At 42.6% G+C, this 20290-nt stretch overlaps 2 protein-coding genes across 3 annotated transcripts in view; one reads left to right on the forward strand and one right to left on the reverse strand.

Annotated features, from left to right (window-relative positions):
- snx2 (sorting nexin 2) overlaps nucleotides 1–13050 on the reverse strand; it is a 36608-nt gene extending 23558 nt beyond the window's left edge. The window contains exons 1-4 of the mRNA XM_039804043.1: nucleotides 12820–13050; nucleotides 5285–5384; nucleotides 3286–3443; nucleotides 1202–1325 (exon numbers count right to left, since the gene is read on the reverse strand). Of these exons, the coding sequence (XP_039659977.1) occupies nucleotides 1202–1325; nucleotides 3286–3443; nucleotides 5285–5384; nucleotides 12820–12918 (481 nt within the window). The 5' untranslated portion in view covers nucleotides 12919–13050. The remainder of the gene's footprint in view (nucleotides 1–1201; nucleotides 1326–3285; nucleotides 3444–5284; nucleotides 5385–12819) is intronic.
- A 47-nt stretch (nucleotides 13051–13097) lies between these two features.
- On the forward strand, nucleotides 13098–20241 carry rnf214 (ring finger protein 214). Of its 2 annotated transcripts, none has more exons than XM_039803348.1 (6): nucleotides 13098–13206; nucleotides 14904–15133; nucleotides 15238–15371; nucleotides 17458–17686; nucleotides 17798–18007; nucleotides 19133–20241. In XM_039803348.1, the coding sequence occupies exons 2-6, from the start codon at nucleotides 14918–14920 to the stop codon at nucleotides 19883–19885; spliced, it is 1542 nt and encodes a 513-aa protein (XP_039659282.1). In that variant the 5' UTR covers nucleotides 13098–13206; nucleotides 14904–14917; the 3' UTR covers nucleotides 19886–20241. The 2 variants fall into 2 exon arrangements, with proteins under 2 accessions (XP_039659282.1, XP_039659281.1); XM_039803347.1 differs by lacking the exon at nucleotides 13098–13206 and adding an exon at nucleotides 13691–14090.
- Nucleotides 20242–20290: the final 49 nt, after the last annotated feature.

Consider the following 20290-nt stretch of genomic DNA (forward strand, 5'->3'; position numbering starts at 1 on the left):
AATGGAGAGAGTGGAATAAATTGAGAAAGAAGACAGGAATAGTGGAGAAGGATGGTAGGAATGAGAGATAGTGGATGCAGACAGTGAAATGTGTGAGTGGAATGGATAGAAGGATGGAATGGAAAGAGAGAAAGAGGAGGGGATTAATGATGGATGCATGTAGGTAATGGGAAGGATATGGATGGGGAGGAGCCGAAAGATGAATGAGTGGAGGTGGATAGAAAGGGAAGGAGGAAGGAAAGAGCCAAAGAATGGGAGTGGAGCCCAGTGGAAAGGAATGGAATGGAAGAAGGAAGAAGGAATGGAAGGAAGAAAGGAAGAAGAAGGTTGAGTGGTGGACAGGAAGGAATGACGAAAGGAATGGGATGGAAGGAAGAAATGAAGAATGGAAACAGTGGAACACATATATAAATAAGAGCCATTAGTATAAATATATATAAATAGGACTATGTGTTTCCTCACTAACCAAACAGATAAACAGAGTAACTGATGCTTGAAACAGGAAAACACTCCGCTCAGATATCAAACTGGTTTAACTAGTTACCTGTGTTTTTCTTGAGGGTATTAATGGCTTAATATACTGCCCTTTGTGACCTTGTGCATGTTTACATAAAGGGACTGTCGAGTGTGTAAACAGCGGCCCCGCCCCGTCTGCTTGACAATGAAATGTATGTTTTGCACAGTCAGCTCACATATTAATGTTCAATAACCTCCACATTGTGTCTTCTGATGCCCCTTAGGGCACATTTGTAGCTCCAAAACCACTAAATGTGTTGTAAGTTCTGTCTGACACTTTTGTTTCATGGCCTGTAGTGACACATAAGAGACTGCAGGGGGCACTAGCAGGGCTGCAGATCATTGAACCATTAGTAGAATAATTTGGAAGTATGATGACAGTGTGACTGAGCAGACCGTTGGCCTCGGTCAGTGTCGACGCTGCATTTTACTTTCTGCTGACAGCACACTAAGAGAGAAAAGCTGATGAAAACTGCTACCTCCAACATGTTTATTATCTTCAAAGAGGGGAGAGGAGGGACAAGAAAAAAAGCGAGGGTGATGGGAAATGTAGTCTTAGTTTGTAGAAACACTGAGGTGAGACATGGTAAATGAAGGGGGGAAAAAAAATCATAAAAATCAATAAACTAACTGTAAAATTAACTGCGGGATTTCTCTGATCTTTCCGGCCTGAAATACACCTCTCATTGCTCCAGGATACTCCAGGATACTCCAGGACTACAGGGGATCGGTGTGTACTCACCCACTTTCTCAGGGTCAGACACTGATATGTGAATGTCGAATGAATCGCCGCCCTCCTCCTCTTCAATCTACACAAGAAAAAAAATAAAAAATAATTAAAGACTTGTAAAAAGAGTCGCTGTCATTTTTCCAAATGTTTCAGGTTTCCAGACATTTATTCCTGAAAAAGAAGATTTTATCAGTATATGATGACAAAGTTAACAACAAGGTGGAATATTTAAATGTACAATATGTAATTTTCTGCCGTTAGGGGTCTCTCAATCAAAACAATAACATTGCAGTAACTTTTTTGTCTCCGTTAGGATTCCTTTGGTGTTCATTGTTCAGGAGGTTTTTATCCGCAGAGGTCTCCTCCTCCTCAATACAAACCGACTCGCTGATTAAAACCGGTGTTGTTCGGAGTAGGGGCAGTGAGCTGTGAGCCGAGCTACCGCTAGCGTTTGCTCAGCTTGTTTCTCTGATAACTTAAGATCCAGACGTCCTATGACTAAAATCCTTTATCTGGTTAAAATATATAGTTTAAAAACACCAAGATCTAAAAAGTGTATTGTAAAAATGTGGCTTATAAGGCTCCAGGGTAGCTCACCTGGTAGAGCGCGCATATATATATATAGAGGCCCAGTCCTCGCCACAGCTGCCGCAGGTTCGCTTCCGACCTGCGGCCCTTTGCTGCATGTCATTCCCCCTCTCTCTCTAGAGCTGAAGATCTTTGCCCGAACTCGACGGGACCCGACGGGTTCGGTCTTAATTTCTATTATTTTACACGGGCTCGGGCCGGGCTCGGGCCGGGCTTGGGCTTGCGCTTCGGGTTGCATGGTAAATGAGCGGTCAGCTGATGCGTTTCGATTAGAGTGAAAATGGATCCTGAGGAGGTAAAAACGGAGGCTGGTCTCTGGAGGACTTAGCCGGTTTCTTTGTTCCAACTTCCAAGTGGCCTATAGCCTCCGTTATTCATGAATAAATTATGTTAAAACATGTATAAATGACTAATTTTTTACGAAAGACAAAGGAGCAGTCTCTTTTTTCTTTCTCTCCCTTTTCCGCCGAGTGATGCGTGTGCCCGCTCGCGGTGTGAAGCGCGTGTCCGCGCTATTCTCCGACACTCTAATGACTGCTGATAGACGGCCTTTTGTACAGTCGGGCTGTAAACAGGTTCGGGCTTTTAAAAAGCTGTCAATCAAAATGTACTTGTCGGGCTCGGGCCGAACTCTGGCGGGCTCGGGCCTTTTCGGGCCGTACTTTTAAGGCCCGATTACAGCTCTCTCTCTCTCTCTCTCTCTCTCCCCCTTCAAGTCTAAGCTGTCCTGTCAATAATAAAGGCCTAAAAAATTAAATAACTCATGCGGCTTAAAACTGGATAAAAAGTTAAATTCTTACAGCTTCTGGCATCCAGCCACAACGCTGACGCATGCACAAAAGGGGATATGACGCCATCGACAGGCAACCGCATGTAACGGATCGTTACGCATAATAAAATGACAGATTTCTCTACGTTTGAACATTGTTGGAAACATTTGGGATAATGGAAGCACACTTAAATGTGAAAATGTAACATATTCTACCTTTTAAGAAGGCTTCTGAGAAAAAAAAAAAAAAAAAAACTTTTTCTCCTTATGTGTATCTGAAGAATATAATTGTGAATTTCTTCTCTGGGGATCGATAAAGTCTTAGCTTATTTTATATGAAGCTCATTAAATAAAAAATGACAACTAAACATTGTTCAAGACAAACTTAAAAAAGTCAAGACGTCATGTGAGAACATAACAATTGTCCCTCCTGGGCCACCACAAATGAGTCATGGGAATTCTCCGTCTTCAAATGTTCTGTTATCAGTGAGTTATCAGCTTTTTGAGTGTTTTAATGGCAAACAAAGCACAATGAGATTATATCTAAAATAACCAACATGGTAAAAAGCTTCACAGCCCATCTAAGTAAAAACACCATAATAATGGGATAATATTTTAGCAATAAACACCAGGAGTGCCCTGTGTAAAAATAATAATAACAGTGGCGTTTGAGTGCCTTCACCTCGTCGAAGGAGGAGTGTGTGAACATGTCGTCGTGAAGGCCGATGCGAGGGGTGAGGACGGAGGTGGGAGGGGTGATGGGCGTGATGGCGGGCGACGGGCCGTCAGACAGCAGGACGTCTCTCTCTGGACTGTCCAACGAAACCTCCTCTGTGGCCTCTAGGACAGGACAAACAGAGACAGAGTGTGTGTGTGATGTATGCTGATATCTGTATATACACCGTGATGTATACCTGATAAACTTAGATTATATAGATTCAGTTAAAAGATTCAGAAAGTGAAAAAAATTAAAAAGTAACGTAAAAAGTAGTTACAAAACATGCTGAGCCTTTTCCTGTGTTTTTCTTTTTCTTTATCTGTGTTGTGCCAAATGATAAAATAATTGTCGGCAAATCAACAATGCACTTTTTACCATGTTTATCTAATTTTAATATTGCACTCCTACCACATGTCAGACATTTAAAAAAAAGAGATATACTGATACCACTTTCTTTAGACCAAGTACAAGTATTTAAAAAGGTGCACTATGAGTTCCTGCATGGTTTTAGCGCAATTTCATTTTTGTCTCAAATCGCAGGCATCTCTCCTTGACCCGCTAGCTGCCTGCCCCCTGAGTACACTGTGAAAAAGCCCGGTCTCGGGAGACAACACAGGGGCCGTAGACGTCAAACAAACACTAGGGGCACAGGCTGTGCACCAAAATACAACACCACGTTCCAGCCAATCACTGACAAGATGGTTGCGGGAGGGGGTGGAGGTTAGGGACAGTTAGTCAGTTAGTCATGATGGAAATGGAAAACATGAGGGGGTGGGGCAAGCTTGCTCTGTTTTGTTTGGAATTTACTTGGAACGTCAACAGAAGTGTCCATGCAGGAACTCATAGTGCACCTTTAAGTTTGTGTATTAGCCGATACAGAGTGCCAATAGGAGTACTTACAGTAATAATATCATAACAGTTCCAACAATTACTTGTAAAACATGCATTAGATTAGATTAGACTTTTTATTTGTCCCCGTAGGGCAATTTGTGCATTATTTGCACCTGTATGCATAATGACTTTACGATGACTTCACCAGGAAGTCCTGTCGGTGACCACACACCTTCGTTGTTTGTTTACATAACTCGCTCACAGGGAAGGCAAAATGTTGCCACACCGGTGACTTCATGGAAGCAGGAGGATTTCCCAGTACTGTTGTTTCTCCGTCATCTCAGACTCCGGCAGTGGCCACGGTGTCTGAAAAAGTGCAGCTGCAGGCTACCGGTAAGCTAAGCTATCTTTAACTACAGACTGTTGCACGGTGTTGTAATCCTTTCCAGTGAAACACAGCCACCCTAGACGCTTTATAACCATGTTTAAGCCAGCTCCTAGCTAACGGTAAATTAAAGTTACCTGCTGCCAAAGGTAATGCTAACTAGCGGCATAAACAGTGATGCTGAAGTGATGATCGGGTGGTATCGGGTTCGGTTGTATCGAAGTGGTTTTATGACTGTTGGATCCGATACTGGTATCGATGCATCCCCATTTAAAAACAAATAAGTTCAAAATCGATGCAGCAAAACCAGAGATATCCTCTTTTTATTCCATGCATTCTTCTTCCTTGGCAGAACCTGGGGCCTACATTACCCACAATGCAACTCAAGCGCCGACAGTTCGGTCAGAAGTTCGGGTGTTTTATGCTAGTAGTAGCAGCTAATGTATCCTGCAGCAAAGATGAGCTATAACTTCTTTCTAACTCCACACCTCCAGATTTCATTTATTTTCAAACGTGTAGTCTTCAGCCCCAACCGAAGCTGACTCAAGTGACATCACTTGAGGACATTTATCAGTTTTCACACAGCTTATACAACTTTATTAACATATGCAGTAGTACTCCAGTATTACTTTATATAGAGATAAGACAAAATAAGATGGAACTTTATTTATCCCAAGGGAAATTGTAGCAGCTGCAGTACAAAGTAGAAAAGAGTGAAGAGCGGTGTGTGTGTGTGTGTGTGTGTACCTGCAAACAGGTCCTCTGGATCATCATCGAACAGTGAATCCTGTTTTGGTCCGTTTGAGTTGGTGCTTATGTCCTCAGCAGGTAGACTGGCTGGTTCTGACTGCACACCGACACACAGACACACACAAAATATGTCACTTTTTGTGAAGCAGGAAAAGGGATCCTATAAAAAGCTTTTTTACAAGGAAAATAATAGTAATGAAAGAATACATTTTGGTCAGGTTGGGTAATCAATCATAGACCGACTAATAGTACTTAATGCAGCTATTGTAAAAGTCCTCCATTCTGCATCCATGTAGCAAAGACCCCCCCCCCCCCCTTTTAAATATTCAACAACAACTGAACGTGCATTCATTAACATTGTCCTTTAAGGTCGGTAGTAACATCAGTTCTACGTCACAGCAGCAAAGTATCTCAACTTAAAGGAAAAGAAAAGTGGAAGCTCTGCAGCGGCCACATCTGTGTCATCCATCCTGCTGAACCACAGCACTTCCTGTGCGCCTGCGAGGAAGCAGCCAGCTGCTCCACAAACTGATGGATCAGCAGCAGCTCGTTGCAGATCAGTAATGAATGACTAACGCTACATTACGGAAAGCAGAGGGAGATCTGTGTAATCACTGTACGTAAGGAGCGCAAATATTCCAGATAATGACAATACAGTTTCAGAGTCTGTGGGGGCTTATTCCAGTTAAGTGAAACAGAAGGACTGTTTGCGTGATTAAAGTTGCAAACCACGGCACATTGTCCCCGATCGGCTGTCCAACTTGAAAACTACCGGACATATTTCCATGAAATGTACTCATCACATTCATGCTTTAGTGCAGAAAAATGTCTGAATGGAAATTGTGGTGCATTGGCAGGCTGTTGCAGCTGCTACTACAGCAGAGAATTAACAGATTAGACTAATTCTCATTCAAAGTAGGAATTTTAGTTTATTTAAAGCAAATCTGTGATCAGTATTTATAGTAAGGCTGGTACCTTCCAAAACAAAAACCCTTTAATCCACAAGAAAGCTTTCTCATAACTAGCTTTGAGGACAATCATAGATATGTAGAAGAACTGCAAATTGCTCTACATCACTGTTCATAACAAACAATACAAATATTTAAAGCTAACCACTATAGCAAACTCAAATAGCTAACACGAATAGAGCCCATCAACACCAACTGGGGAATTAGGGGCCAATTGAGGCCAACACAGTGAAATAACAGAATAAACTAGAAGGGCACTCAGAGAGTGTAGACCTCCTCCAAGGCATGCCCTATTTTACAATGTTAATGCAGTGTGAATTTCCCGGTCGCAAAATTGTTTTTCCGAATTAATCTGACACTACATGAATGTAGCATGAACGTCTTATCAATCAATCTTATCAATGTTTACAAAAGTGAAAAATAATTTGTGTATCCACCCTGTGATTTGGAAAATGTAATAGGTACTTTCTTGGCCCATGCTACACCCTTCCATGAAGTTTTATTAAAACCGGGCAAGTAGTGTTTCTGTAATCCTGCGGATAGATAGACAAACAAACCGATTCAAAAACATAACTCTTTGGCAGAGGTAATAACTTCATGAAAACAACTTATGTTAGGTTAATTTACACACACAGTGGGAACAGACTTTTATCCTCTCAGAGAGCACTGAAAGTTTTTATTTCTACATTTATTTGGTTTTTGTAACTCTCAAATATTTCTGCTCATTATTAATTTCAATAAGTGTGTCCGCACAGCGGGGGTCCAGAGGCAGAAGCTATAGCAGAACCACAGGGTTGTCGACTAAAACGTTCAACGATGGGTCAACTTTTGCTGCAACACCATGCAACTTAATTGGCAACACACAGCGTTATATAATATATGTATAATATATATAATAATATGTGCACACTCACATTCCTTGTTGAGCACTTTGTTACATGATTGCTGCCATTTCTACTGTTTACAAGACAATCACAAAGATGAAGGATACAATTCTTGCAACTTTCCAAAGCAGTAAAGTCCTGTTTTATAGGATTATAAACCTCTGAAGTGTTTCATCATCTGATCATCATCCTTCAAACTCCTTTAACTGGACATCCTGGATCATTTTTCATAGTTTCATGTAGAAGCATGCCACCAACGCAGCCCCTATACGTCTTTAATGCAGTGCCAATGTTTTTCACTGCACGACTGGAAAGGTGAAAGAACAGCTGAGAACCACTTCTTTATATTCAAACTCCTGCAACGACTTCAGCTGACGTGCCCTTTAGCAAGGCACCACACCCCTGGCTGGTAAACAACACAAACACTGCAGAACATTCCTTCTCTGCTGCTCATCTGCATGTAGCAGTCAACAGATCCTGAATCACATGTGCAGTGTGTTGCAACTTTATCACACACACGCACGGGAGAGTTTTGTGCAAGTTTCTCTGGTCAGCTTCTGCGTGACAAGGGGGGAAAACACTGAATGAAACATGCACCTGCTGCTTCAAAAACACATCTGAAGAGACAAACTCATAGACCCGTTCACAGCTGGAGTCGAGGAAGAGAAGAGGAAGATGGAGAGATTTTAGCTGAGCGGATAGGAAAAGGAGAGGATGCAGGGAGAGAGAAGAGGAAATGAGTGACGATAGAGAGGAGCTTCCCCCCTCCTTACTCAGCAAACACACAGAGAGGGGTCAGAGGAAACACTCTAAAACACACACACACACACACACACACACACACACACACACACAAATGAAGACAGATACCAGATTACAGACATTATGCATCTCTTACTGACCCAACTGCACTTACAATGCAATGGTCAATTAATACAAATATCTCAATTGCAAACAACCAGTACAACATCTAACCAAGAGTTATGAAACGGTCTTACAGAATTCATTAAAAGCCCTAATGTGTTAAAACACTGCTAGCTGCTAGCATGGCTCTCTGCAGGAAATAGCTTTGGGAAAAAGGGAACATGAGGACACTACAGAGGAAGTTCATGTCAGAGCTGAATGATGCTGCTGACACTAACAAAAACACAGTACTAACATGGGGCACCCTGGTGCCTTATATGACCACACAATCACAGTAAAATGCAACGACAGTAGGGGTGGGAATCACCAGAGGCCTCACGATACGATATCATCACAATACTTAGGTCACGATATGATATTACTGCGATTTTAAAGATTATTTTTTGGGGGCTTTTCCCTTTATTTGAAAGTGGATAGACATGAAAGGGGGAGAGAGATGGGGGATGACACGCAGCAAAGGGCAGTAGGTTGGATTCAAACCCTGCGCCGCTGCAGGACTCAGCCAACACGGGGCGAACGCTCTTACTGGGTGAGCTAGAGGCCGCCCCAAAGGCATTATTGCGATTTTAAACATATTGCAATATTCTACGATATATTGCAATTTATTACCTTTTTTCCAACTTCAAATTTTTCCCAAATTCAAATGATGTCCCCAAAAGGAAACTTTGTCAACATCCGTTTCATCTAAAAAGATACATTTCTCCGTTTATTCATCTCACTTCAATTTTATTGCTGCAAAATGAGATTGTCAAGCAGACAGACACATATTTTTATAAAAGATCGATACTTGGCATCTCGTGAGCTTAGAATTATAAGGTTCTATCTCCACTTTTGGTCGAAATTGAGTTTTTGACATACTCTGATCCATTCTGTGTTTATTAATGCCTGTGTGGTGTTATTTTTGTAAAAAAAAATATGTTGTTAGTTAGTTATTAATAGTAGATCATACTACATAACAGTTTCGCCAGCTGGGATGTAAAAACTTTGATGCTCAATATCTCAGAACTACCCTAAACGGAGATAGAACCTTATAATTCAAAGCTCACGATCTGTGTATCGATACAGTATTGCCACGGAAAATATTGCAATACTATGCTGTATTGATTTCGCCCCCCCCACCCATAAAGAACAGCACTACAAGTCGATTCAACAAGTCTCCGAAACTGTTTCAACACAAAGTGAACATGATAATCTGAAGGAGGATTTATTGCAGGACTGTTGCATTATTAGACTGCTTTAGTTTTAGCCAGGTGTACATAATAAACTGGACACTGAGTGTACATAGAAATCAGAAGAGATTCTGCTTCATGATACTGCAAACTCAGACACTAGAGGAGGAAAAGGGAGAAGTCAAAGGTTATTTAACACTCCACTTGACCCCAGTCCACCTTACAAGTGTTGGTGACTGTATGTTTAACAGCCGTCATATGTTTATTAGTCCTTGTAAAACACACACACACACACACACACACACACACACACACACACACACACACACACACACACACACACACACACACACACACACACACACACACACACACACACACACCACACACACACACACACACACACACAATTAAAGAGTGCTGTTGTGACACTCATCACCAGGAATGAAATCCCGAGTGCTGACATGGCAAAAGCAGAAAAACAGCCATGTGTGTGTGTGTGTGTGTGTGTGTGTGTGTTGTGTGTTTCTGAGCTGAAGTTACAACACAGCTGAAGAAGCTACTTTTTAACTGAGAAACTGATAATGTGAGATGTTGCTCACAGAAAAAGAGGGTCAGTTCACCCCAAAAGACCTTTGTATTTATCACTAGCAGGATGTAGTTCTGGTTTTAGGTGCCAACATCTTTGTCCTTGTAATGTGGTGAGCTGAACCAAACTTTTTTTTTTTTATGTTGGTGGAAGTAATAAATAAAAGTTCACTTTGAAATGCCTAAACCAATAAAACTTGACGAAAACTTTTGACATTCAGAGCAGAGGCTGTGATATGAAGAAGAAAATGCAGCAGTGCTCTCGTCCCCTACTGCAGTCCTACAAGAAGCCTGGTTAACTAGTATGAATGAACGACTGCAGTTAAAACATGGGTTATACATGTACTCTATGTGTTGCGTTTATGGAGAAACATATACATGATGCTCTTCAAGGGAACTTCTGATGTTAGCGTCATGCTGGGTTACATTAAACCAGGTGCTGCTTTACTTATTTGGGTGTTGATCTACAACAAAACTTTTTAGATTTCAATAGGATTTCGCTTTCATCCACAACTTTCTTATGATCTGCATTTATTAATAGTGAGAGTAGATTCTGCCAAACTAACAGGTCAGTATCTTGCTTTCTGTTAGTTGCACCAAATACCTTCTTCAATCTACATGTACAAACCCCAATTCCAATGAAGTTGGGACGTTGTGTAAAACATAAATAAAAACAGAATACAATGATTTGCAAATCTTATTTTAACCTATATTCAATTGAATACACTTCAAATACAAGACATGTTTAATCTGATACACTTCATTGTTTTGTTTAGCAAATATTCACTCATTTTTAATTTGATGCCTGCAACACGTTCCAAAAAATCTGGGTCAGGGGCATGTTTACCACTGTGTTACATCACCTTTCCTTATAACAACACTCAATAAGTGTTTGGGAACTGAGGACACGGATTGTTGAAGCTTTGTAGGTGGAATTATTTCCCATTTACGACTTCAGTTGCTCAACAGTCCGGGGTCTCTGTTGTCATATTTTGCGCTTCATACGGGCCACACGTTTTCAATGCGAGACAGGTCTGGACTGCAGGCAGGCCAGTCTAGTACTCGCACTCTTTTACTACGAAGCCACGCTGTTGTAACACGTGCAGAATATGGCTTGGCATTGTCTTGTTAAAATATGCAGGGACGTCCTTGAAAAAAAAGACGTTGCTTGGATGGCAGCACGTGTTGCTCCAAAACCTGTATGGACCTTTGAGCATTAATGGTGCCTTCACAGATGTGCAAGTGACCCATGCCATGGGCACTAACACACCCCCATACCATCACAGATGCTGGCTTTTGAACTTTGCGCTGATAACAATCTGGATGGTCCTTTTCCCCTTTGGCCCGGAGAACGTGACGTCCATGATTTCCAAAAACAATTTGACTGGTCCGTCCATCTCAGATGAGCTCGGGCCCAGAGAAGCTAGCAGCGTTTCTGGGTGTGGTTGATACAGTATATGGCTTTCGCTTTGCAGGGTAGAGTTTTAACTTGCACTTGTAGATGTAGCGACAAACTGTGTTAACTGACAATGGATTTCCGAAGTGTTCCTGAGCCCACGTGGTAATATCCTTTACATAATGATGTCGGTTTTTAATGCAGTGCCGCCTGAGGGATCGAAGGTCACGGGCATTCAATGTTGGTTTTCGGCCTTGCCGCTTACTTGCAGAGCTTTCTCCAGATTCTCTGAATCTTTTGATGATATTATGGACTGTAGATGATGAAATCCCTAAATTCCTTGCAATTGTACGTTGAGAAACGTTGTTTTTAAACCGTTGGACTATTTGCTCACGCAGTTGTTCACAAAGTGGTGAACCTCGCCCCCATCCTTGCTTGTGAATGACTGAACCTTATGGGGGATGCTCCTTTTATACCCAATCATGACACTCACCTGTTTCCAATTAACCTGTTCACCTGTGGAATGTTACAAACAGGTGTTTTTTGAGCATTCCTCAACTTTCCCAGTCTTCTGTTGCCCCTGTCCCAGCTTTTTTGGAACGTTTGTATCATGCTGTAAATGTGTTCTCTGCACTCGGTGGAAATATGTTAAGAATTATCAGTAACATGCAATTTCTTGTGTCAACACGATTGGCCTATAAAGTTGATTTTGATTCAATGTATTTTCCTTATACAATGTGTCATCATTGTTTCTTAGAAGCTGAAACATGTCCCTGAGGTTTTCTATCCATATTCTGAAAACAAAATGGACAAAATATTATGAACACCAGCCCACTCTGAATCCAGTCCAGTACAACTACCCTGCCTGTGTTTAGTTTAATGTAGTTGCATGCAGTAATGTGTGCATCGCTGCATTTTACTGAAAGTTTCAGTTGACATTTGGCCACCTTTTGTTGTTTTGAGACTTTTAATTAACTCTTAACTTAGTAGTTTAAGAGTCATCCTAACACTGTGTTAAAAAACTGTCAGGACACAACTACCTGCTGGATTATCACCTTTATTTTTCTGTGACTTCAACCATGAAAGTATGATTTAGGATTAATTAAACTTCAAAACTTCAACCGGTGTCTTTCATTTATTCAAAAACACAACAAAGAAAGGACTTTAATCTGCTGAACTGCACACTTGATGTTTGTCCGTTTTTTTTCAGTCTGCCCTGAATGCATCACCCCCACACCTGTGTGACTGTCACCTGACGGCGATCAAACACACCTATTGTGCGTTTTTTATTCGCGCAAATATGACCCTACTGGGCTTCTGTAACTGGGGCGCTGAAGGCCACCGTTGGTGTTGTTACACACAGCATTTCCAGTGCTGTTTAAACGGATGTTTGCTGAATGATGACAGTGCAGTGATGAATAAAACAGAAGCTTGCGCGCACACACCAAACCCCATTGAAAAAATAACCGATTTAAAAGGTCTCCTCCCTGCCAGCACCCTCTCCTTTAAGTTTCCATCTGTTGTCAGATGGAAAGCATCACGCCCTGCCTGCCAGAGAGCTCCCCTCGGCCTCCCTTCATCACCTCCTCCTCTTCCTCCTCACCTCTAGTGTGGCAGCCGGCTCCGGGAACAGGTCCTCCCCGTCCTCAAGCTCATGGAAGTCGGTGTGCTGCGGTGGAGGGTCCCTGGCTGTGTCCGCCATGGTCGCGTAGTTAACTGCGGTTGGTAGTGACGATAGCTAACAGCTAGCTAACAGACACACATATACACACACACACATACAGCGACAGACAGAAAACAGTCGACTGACAGAGCGAGGAGGGGAGGGGGGGGGGAGTCAGGAGGTTTTCCCAGCTTTGTCATATGACCACAGGAGTCCTGGTGCGTCTGATGGGAGCCAGAGAGGAGGTCTCACTCTGCCACGCTTTCCTGGCACCGCGAGTTTGATGACGACTCGGAGTACTGCACAGAGTCGGGCACTCTTTATCAAGTAACCAAAATAAAACGATTAATATGGATGTGAATTGAATAATTTAGTGATTAATAATTCAATTATTTGATTAATTTAAGGCCAATTTCATTTAAACAGTAGCCATATTATAAAAACAAATCCAAGTTTCAAATTTTCTCTACTCTTACATTCACCATTCACAACACAAAATTGCCTATTATTTTAGGAAAATGGCCTCAACGGTGAAAGAAGCAAAATTTGAAAAAAAATTTGAAGTGATCAAATTAAATTTGTATCTTATAAAAACTCTAACTTGGTGTATAGGTTATACCAAGAAGTAAAACACGCTAAAGTAGGTCTACATAAATCAATAGATTGAATACATTCAACCGATTTCAGTTATATTGGAATTAATAGATTAAATACTTAAGTCTCATTCAACCTAGCTATTTTATTTTAGAATTTATCTTATTTTGGGGGTGTATATATATTAACATCGTTTTTTGAAGCAAAGAAAAAAAAAAAACTATAGACGATCTTTGTGTGGTTTCAGCCGGATCATATTCAGCGACACACACTGTTACGTTTCCGCGTAGTTAGCAAATCAACGGCAGCTGTAAACTAGAGTTAAGCAACAGCTAATACCGCTAAAAATGTTAGGTTAAATAACTTTTCTGATACTGAGAGTTCCCGTTTCCGTCACCGGACAGCCGTTTAGCTAACACGTGGTGTTTATATCGGCTCTGATAGCCAGCGGATTACTTCCTGTTTCATTTGTGTACTTTATGGTAGCATGGCTGCTAGCGGGGAAACAGCTAACATGCCATCGGAACAAGAAAAGCATGAATTCCGAAATATAACCCAGGAGGAGGAGGAGGACCTGGAGGACCTGGAGCTAGCGTTAGCAAATATGACCGTTGAAGGTAACAGCATGTCGGTGTTTATAAAGGGAGTAACTGTGGTTTAAGTACTAATACCACACTGCAAAGATGCTTTGTCACAAGTAAAAGTCCTGCACTCAACATTTTACCTAGGTAAAAGTACAAAAACCATCATCATTAGTGTTGTAACGGCCGGCAGGATGCCGTTGTGTTGACCGTTCTGCACGGCAGTGCAAAGCATCATGGGACTAGGTTATTAGTGTTGTTTAAGTGTTTTAGTTTAAGTGTGTAAATGAGGTTCTGCTAGTGTTTTTGTTGTGCATTTACGTTACCAAGGTTTTAGTCTTGATAATGTGTTTTTGTTTATTTTACATTTGTTGCTGCTGATAATACCCCATCAATTATTTGTTGCATATGTCAGATAAATGTAGCGGAGTAGAAGTAAAAAGTAGCATGAAAAGAAAACACTCAAGTAAAGTACAAGTACCTAAAATGTGTACTTTAGTTCAGTACTTGAGTAAAAGTAGTTCATATCTCCATATTGTTTGAAGTACTTTCTTGTTATTAAAGGTAAATAATAACAGTGACACAAGCTCGCCTGAGAAGTGTATTAGATCAGGAAACCAAACCGGAAGTCAGTCACACATGTATCAGATCGCGGTGAGGATGCTCCTACTGTGGTGGCAATACAAAATACAGATAATAAATCATCTGATCATTTCTTGTGCGATCGCCGCCCAATGCATGCCGGTTAGATTTGTGTCCGATTTGATCCCGACTTACTCTGACGTCCGATGTCCCCTCTTTGTTTACTGACAGAGACGTTTGTCTCCTTGGTTCTGTTCCCTGTCCCAGAGCTGCTGCAGAAGATGCAGGCCGTGCAGACGGACAGCGCGACCGAGGACTGCGGCGTCAACACGGACGCGGACTGGGAAAGTCAGGTGGCGGCCATGTTGGAGTACAGCTCCAGCCTGACGGAGCAGTACGACGCTCTGATGAAGCAGCAGGACGAGGAGGGGGTGGCGCACGAGAAACACAAACAACAAGTGCAGAAAAGGAAGGAGGAGGCCACGCGCCAGCACCAGGTGGGACCGCGTGACGGTACTCTGTGGAGTTGTTGTTGTTGTTGTTGTTGTGGCCCTTTTTAACAGAAGTGTATTCCACAATCCCACTGTGAATGTGTTTTCAGGCTCTTCTGGACAAACTGGAGTCTCTGCGAGTTAAACTGCAGCTCAACAACTCCAAAGCCACCAGGAAGAACTTCTTAGCCAAGAAACAGGAAATGATGTCCGAGAAGAACAGAGCAGAGGAGGAGAGGAACAGGTACAGACCAAGAACACAGTGGAAATAAATGAATGAAAACGCAAAGGAAGGTGGTGTTTGGTTCCAATAATGTTTTTTTCATTATGTAACTTTTGGAGCGCTTTTCTACACTCAACCCTAAACTGTGAACAGAAGGGACGCAACTGAAACCAGCCTTTATTTAAACCAAATATAAAAAAAATTGGATATTAAAAGGTTACATCAAGCAAAAAGTTAGCCACAGGGGAGTACTCTGTGTACTTTGTGTGCCTGCAGCTGCTTCACAATAAAAGCCTTCCAGAAGTGGCAATAAACATTGTGCCCCTTAAATACATTAGCGATACTACGGATGTTCCTAACGTCTAATTTCCGACGACGTGACGTTTAAACAGAACTTTAACCCTTGTGTGGTCTTTCGGGTCCCAGTGACACGAAGGACAACACAAGGATGATGTACTTCCCTTTACTTTGTTGAGAATTGCTCTCTAAACCCTGTTCTTGTAAAGTAAGTAAAGTTTATTTCTAGAACACATTTAAACACAGTTTAAGCTGGCCAAAATGCTGTACAAACAAGAACTAAGGTGCTGTATTAACCCTTGTTTAGAGGAATTCTCACAAATAAAGGTTTTGTGTTGTCCGGTACTGACAAATAAACGTGGGCTAGTCTAAAAGTAAGAAAACAGTCAAAATTGAACACAGTGTAATCTATAAGGTTATAAAAAAAAATACTGTGATTATTATAAGAAACATTTAAAATCGTGAATGACATTTTTCAATAACGAAATCGTATTTCAAATGCTAGCAATAGCAAATGACCAATTTTGTTGTTTAGTTTGAAAGACTTTGGATAATCTATATGTAGCATGATTAAAGGTCCCATGACATTGTGCTCTTTGGATGGTTTTATATAGACCTTAGTGGTCCCCTAATACTGTATCTGAAGTCTCTTTTATATAGACCTTAGTGGTCCCCTAATACTGTATCTGAAGTCTCTTTTATATAGACCTTAGTAGTCCCCTAATACTGTATCTGAAGTCTCTTTTATATAGGCCTTAGTGGTCCCCTAATACTGTATCTGAAGTCTCTTTTTATATAGACCTTAGTGGTCCCCTAATACTGTATCTGAAGTCTCTTTTATATAGACCTTAGTAGTCCCCTAATACTGTATCTGAAGTCTCTTTTTTTTTTCCCTAATATGTATTTTGCTTAGTGTCCCTTCTGTATTGTTTTTATAGCTTAGTGGTCCCTAATACTGTATCTGAAGTCTCTTTTATATAGACCTTAGTGGTCCCCTAATACTGTATCTGAAGTCTCTTTTATATAGGCCTTAGTGGTCCCCTAATACTGTATCTGAAGTCTCTTTTATATAGACCTTAGTGGTCCCCTAATACTGTATCTGAAGTCTCTTTTATATAGACCTTAGTGGTCCCCTAATACTGTATCTGAAGTTCTTTTATATAGGCCTTAGTGTTTTTTATTTAAATATATTCTCTAATTATAAAATTTTTTTAAAAAAATTTTTATACGTATCTGAAGTCTATTTCCCAAAATTCAGCCTTGGTGCAGAATTACAGCCACTAGAGCCAGTCCCACAATGAGCTTTCCTTAGGATGTGCCATTTCTGTGTCTGTAGCTATTGAAGAGGAGAGAGGGGGGCAAGGTGGAGGGTGGGGGTGTGGCCTTGACCAACTTCCACTTTGCTCGTTTGAAAGCCATGATGTCTCTCTCTCATGGGTGGGCCAAATTCTCTGGGCGGCGAAAAGCAGAGAAAGGGGAGGTAACCTTGCTCCTTATGACATCATAAGGAGAAGATTCCGGCCCATCTGAGCTTTCATTTTCTCAAAGGCAGAGCAGGATACCCAGGGCTCGGTTTACACCTATCACCATTTCTAGCCACTGGGGGACCATAGGCAGGCTGGGGGAACGCATATTAATGCTAAAAAACCTCATAAAGTGAAATCTTCATGCCATGGGACCTTTCAAACTTAAATTTTAAATTTAGGATAGTTTTTTTTTTTTTGTGTGTAAAGAATGATCTAAGTTCTAGATCTAAGAAGTTTCACTTCAGTCACATTGCTGTTGTGGTTTTACAAACAACCCCCCCCAGGCTGTCCAAGGAGCTGGAGGAAAGCGAGAGAAAGCTAACGGCTCTCACGGAGGAGCAGAGTGAAGAGCAGCGGCGGTGGCAGGAGGAGCTGGACGAGCTGAGGCAGGACATGGAGCGAGTGCGGAAGGAGGCGCAGCAGGCCGAGCTGCTGGCCTTACAAGACGAGATCGCCGCCGTGGACAGGCAGAGGGACGTCGCCATGGCTCGCATCGAGGCCTGGCTGAGAGAGGTACAGGCGTCCGCTTCCATCTAAATCCCGTGGTATGAAAACAAATGGTAGACATGCAACATAACTGTCCCGACTTGGAGGACGTTGACGTCTGTGGTTACCTTGTCGCAGGTGGGTCAGTACCTGAACACGCTCAGGGTGGAGTTCCCGCACCAGTACCCTCAGGAGAGACAGAAGTGGGAGAAGAACGAAGCTCTGGTCCGGAGGAACCAGGCCGACCTCCAGAGCCGCTTCCAGGAGGTTCTGCAGCAGCTCAAGCAGGGTCGAGAGTTAGAGTCCCTCCCCAGGATCAACGTGCCGTCTCTGCCGCAGATCCCCATGGTAAGCACTAGAGCCCGACCGATATATCAGCGGGCCGAATAAATAAATAAATAATGAAAAAATAATAAAGGAAAAAGAGAGAGTGATGCACAGAGCCCTTGATTTTACCACCTTGCCTATATGTAGGTACAGTATTCTATCAGTCATGTTTTCTAGTTAAATGCTATGTTTATGAGCCGGAACGCCATTAAATGTCCAAAGCGTACGAATGATACTTCCCCCATTTCAAGTTGTACTCCCCCCACTTTATCAAGCAACCTGTAGGACAGTTGTTCAAGGGCAGCCAGCCGACCCAGAGCGGCGCGCCACAAATCCAGTGCTGGTGCAGAGGGGGTTTAACATGACAGTCTGGGTCCAGTTAGAGAGTGGAGGGGTCAGGACACTTAATGCAGAGGGGTCCTCCAAAATAAACGTGAACGGGATATTCTGGTCGACAATTTTCTCTACGATTGCTATGTAGGTAAGACCAAAATGCCTGAAACTCCAGAGCACGTGTACTAGGGTACCACTTTTGTCCCGACACCTCCCAGCATTCCGAGTTATCAACCAAACCAACCTTATGCAGCCTGGATGGTGACATGTTGTACATTTTAAAAGCCGTGAAAAAACATGCAATTGTGCTCTGAATATTTCACTCCGTGCAGGCAGGATGTAGCTTTACTGAATCATTGGAGTGAGCAGATGCAGAAGTGTATTCTGGTGTTATATAGTGCATACAGTAGGGTTGGCGAATATGATGACATACACCCCTGAGACAATATACATTTGTCAACCGCCATGTCTTTTAAACCGTGGTAGCTTTATCTTCAATATCTCCGATTTGTTACATAACATTAACTCGACAGAGCCTTTAGTTCAGAGTGACTCACCATATGGTCCTTCAACATCTGTTACAACTACAAGGACATGTTGGCGCATTGTGGACAATGTTGCACACTGTCCAAAGATACTCGAATTACAACCGATTTTAAAAAGCCGTTGGAAGCTTTTGCTTAAAAAATGACTTAAACAATTAATCAGTGATAAAAATATATTTATAATAATGTTGAAGCTACTTGAGGGGATCTCAGGTGGAGGAATATCAGCGTTCAAGGGGTTGAACTTATTTTCTCTCTCCTATCACAGGCTGATCTGAAATTCAACCAGGTGATGCAGTCACTGGTCCGTCCCCACTTCATGCCCCCACATCTTCCAGTCCCTCCCCAGCGAAACCCCCCCTATTACCAGTACCAGCCCCCTCACCATCCCCAGTACCGTCACCGCTACCACCACCCGCCACCCCAACACCAGTTCCAACCCCCTTTCCCACCCCAGCACCAGCCTCTCCACCTGCCTCCGCCTCATTTCCAGCCCAACATCAGACCTCCAATAAGGGTGACTCCCCCTCCCAGTCTCTCCCCGTCCCCTCCTGTAGTTCCCTCCCCGCCTCCCGCCGCCTCTGCCACTTCCGCCCCCGCCGGCAAACTTGACAAAGTCCTGGAGAAGCTCGGGACTCGGTTCCCACAATGCAACAGGGCTCAGCTGACGTCGCTGCTCCAGCAGGTGAAGAGCTCCCGCGGCACGCTGGCCGGCATGTCCATGGAAGAAGTCATCGAGCAGGTCGGCTTCAAGCTGGCCCAGAACGAGAGGTCGGCCCCGGGGCCCATCAGCCGGCCCACGCACCCGGGCCCCATCCAGAGGCCGACGCCTCCCGCGCAGAGAGCGGTGGCGGCGACAGGTGCTGTTGGGGCCCGTAAACTCTGCCTGATGTGTCAGAACCACGTGGATCCAGACAGCCGCCACCCACTGAGCTGCTCCCACACCATCCACAAAGACTGCATCAGAGTCTGGCTGCAGTCCAGCAAGAACAACTCCTGCCCCTTCTGCCCGGGGAAGTGACGCAGGAAACTCAACCAGACTCGAATTAGTGCCAAAAAGCACTTTGATATGTTCAACAGATGTGGTTTTTCATTCAATGTTTTTGTTTTGTTTTAAAATACAACCTACAGTAAAGATAATTAAAGAATACATATGATTTGTCATGCCCGCAACACGCAGCAGTTAACATTGTTGGGAAACAATAACCTCAGTGATACTTATATCAATACCTTAGTTTGAGAAATATAGTTTTTCTACGATGCTTTTTGTTAAACAAACTCAATCTTCTCAATGCACCAGTTCTTGTTGCTTGTCTTATCACATGCAACCAAACAATAGGTTTTCCAAAATAAAATTTCTTGATATTGGGTCGATCACGGAAGGCTTGTATCATGTGGACGCGCCGACAGTTTGTCATTACTTAGA

Source organism: Perca fluviatilis, chromosome 6, assembly GCF_010015445.1.
Source record: "Perca fluviatilis chromosome 6, GENO_Pfluv_1.0, whole genome shotgun sequence".
NCBI classification, from domain to species: Eukaryota; Metazoa; Chordata; class Actinopteri; order Perciformes; family Percidae; genus Perca; species Perca fluviatilis.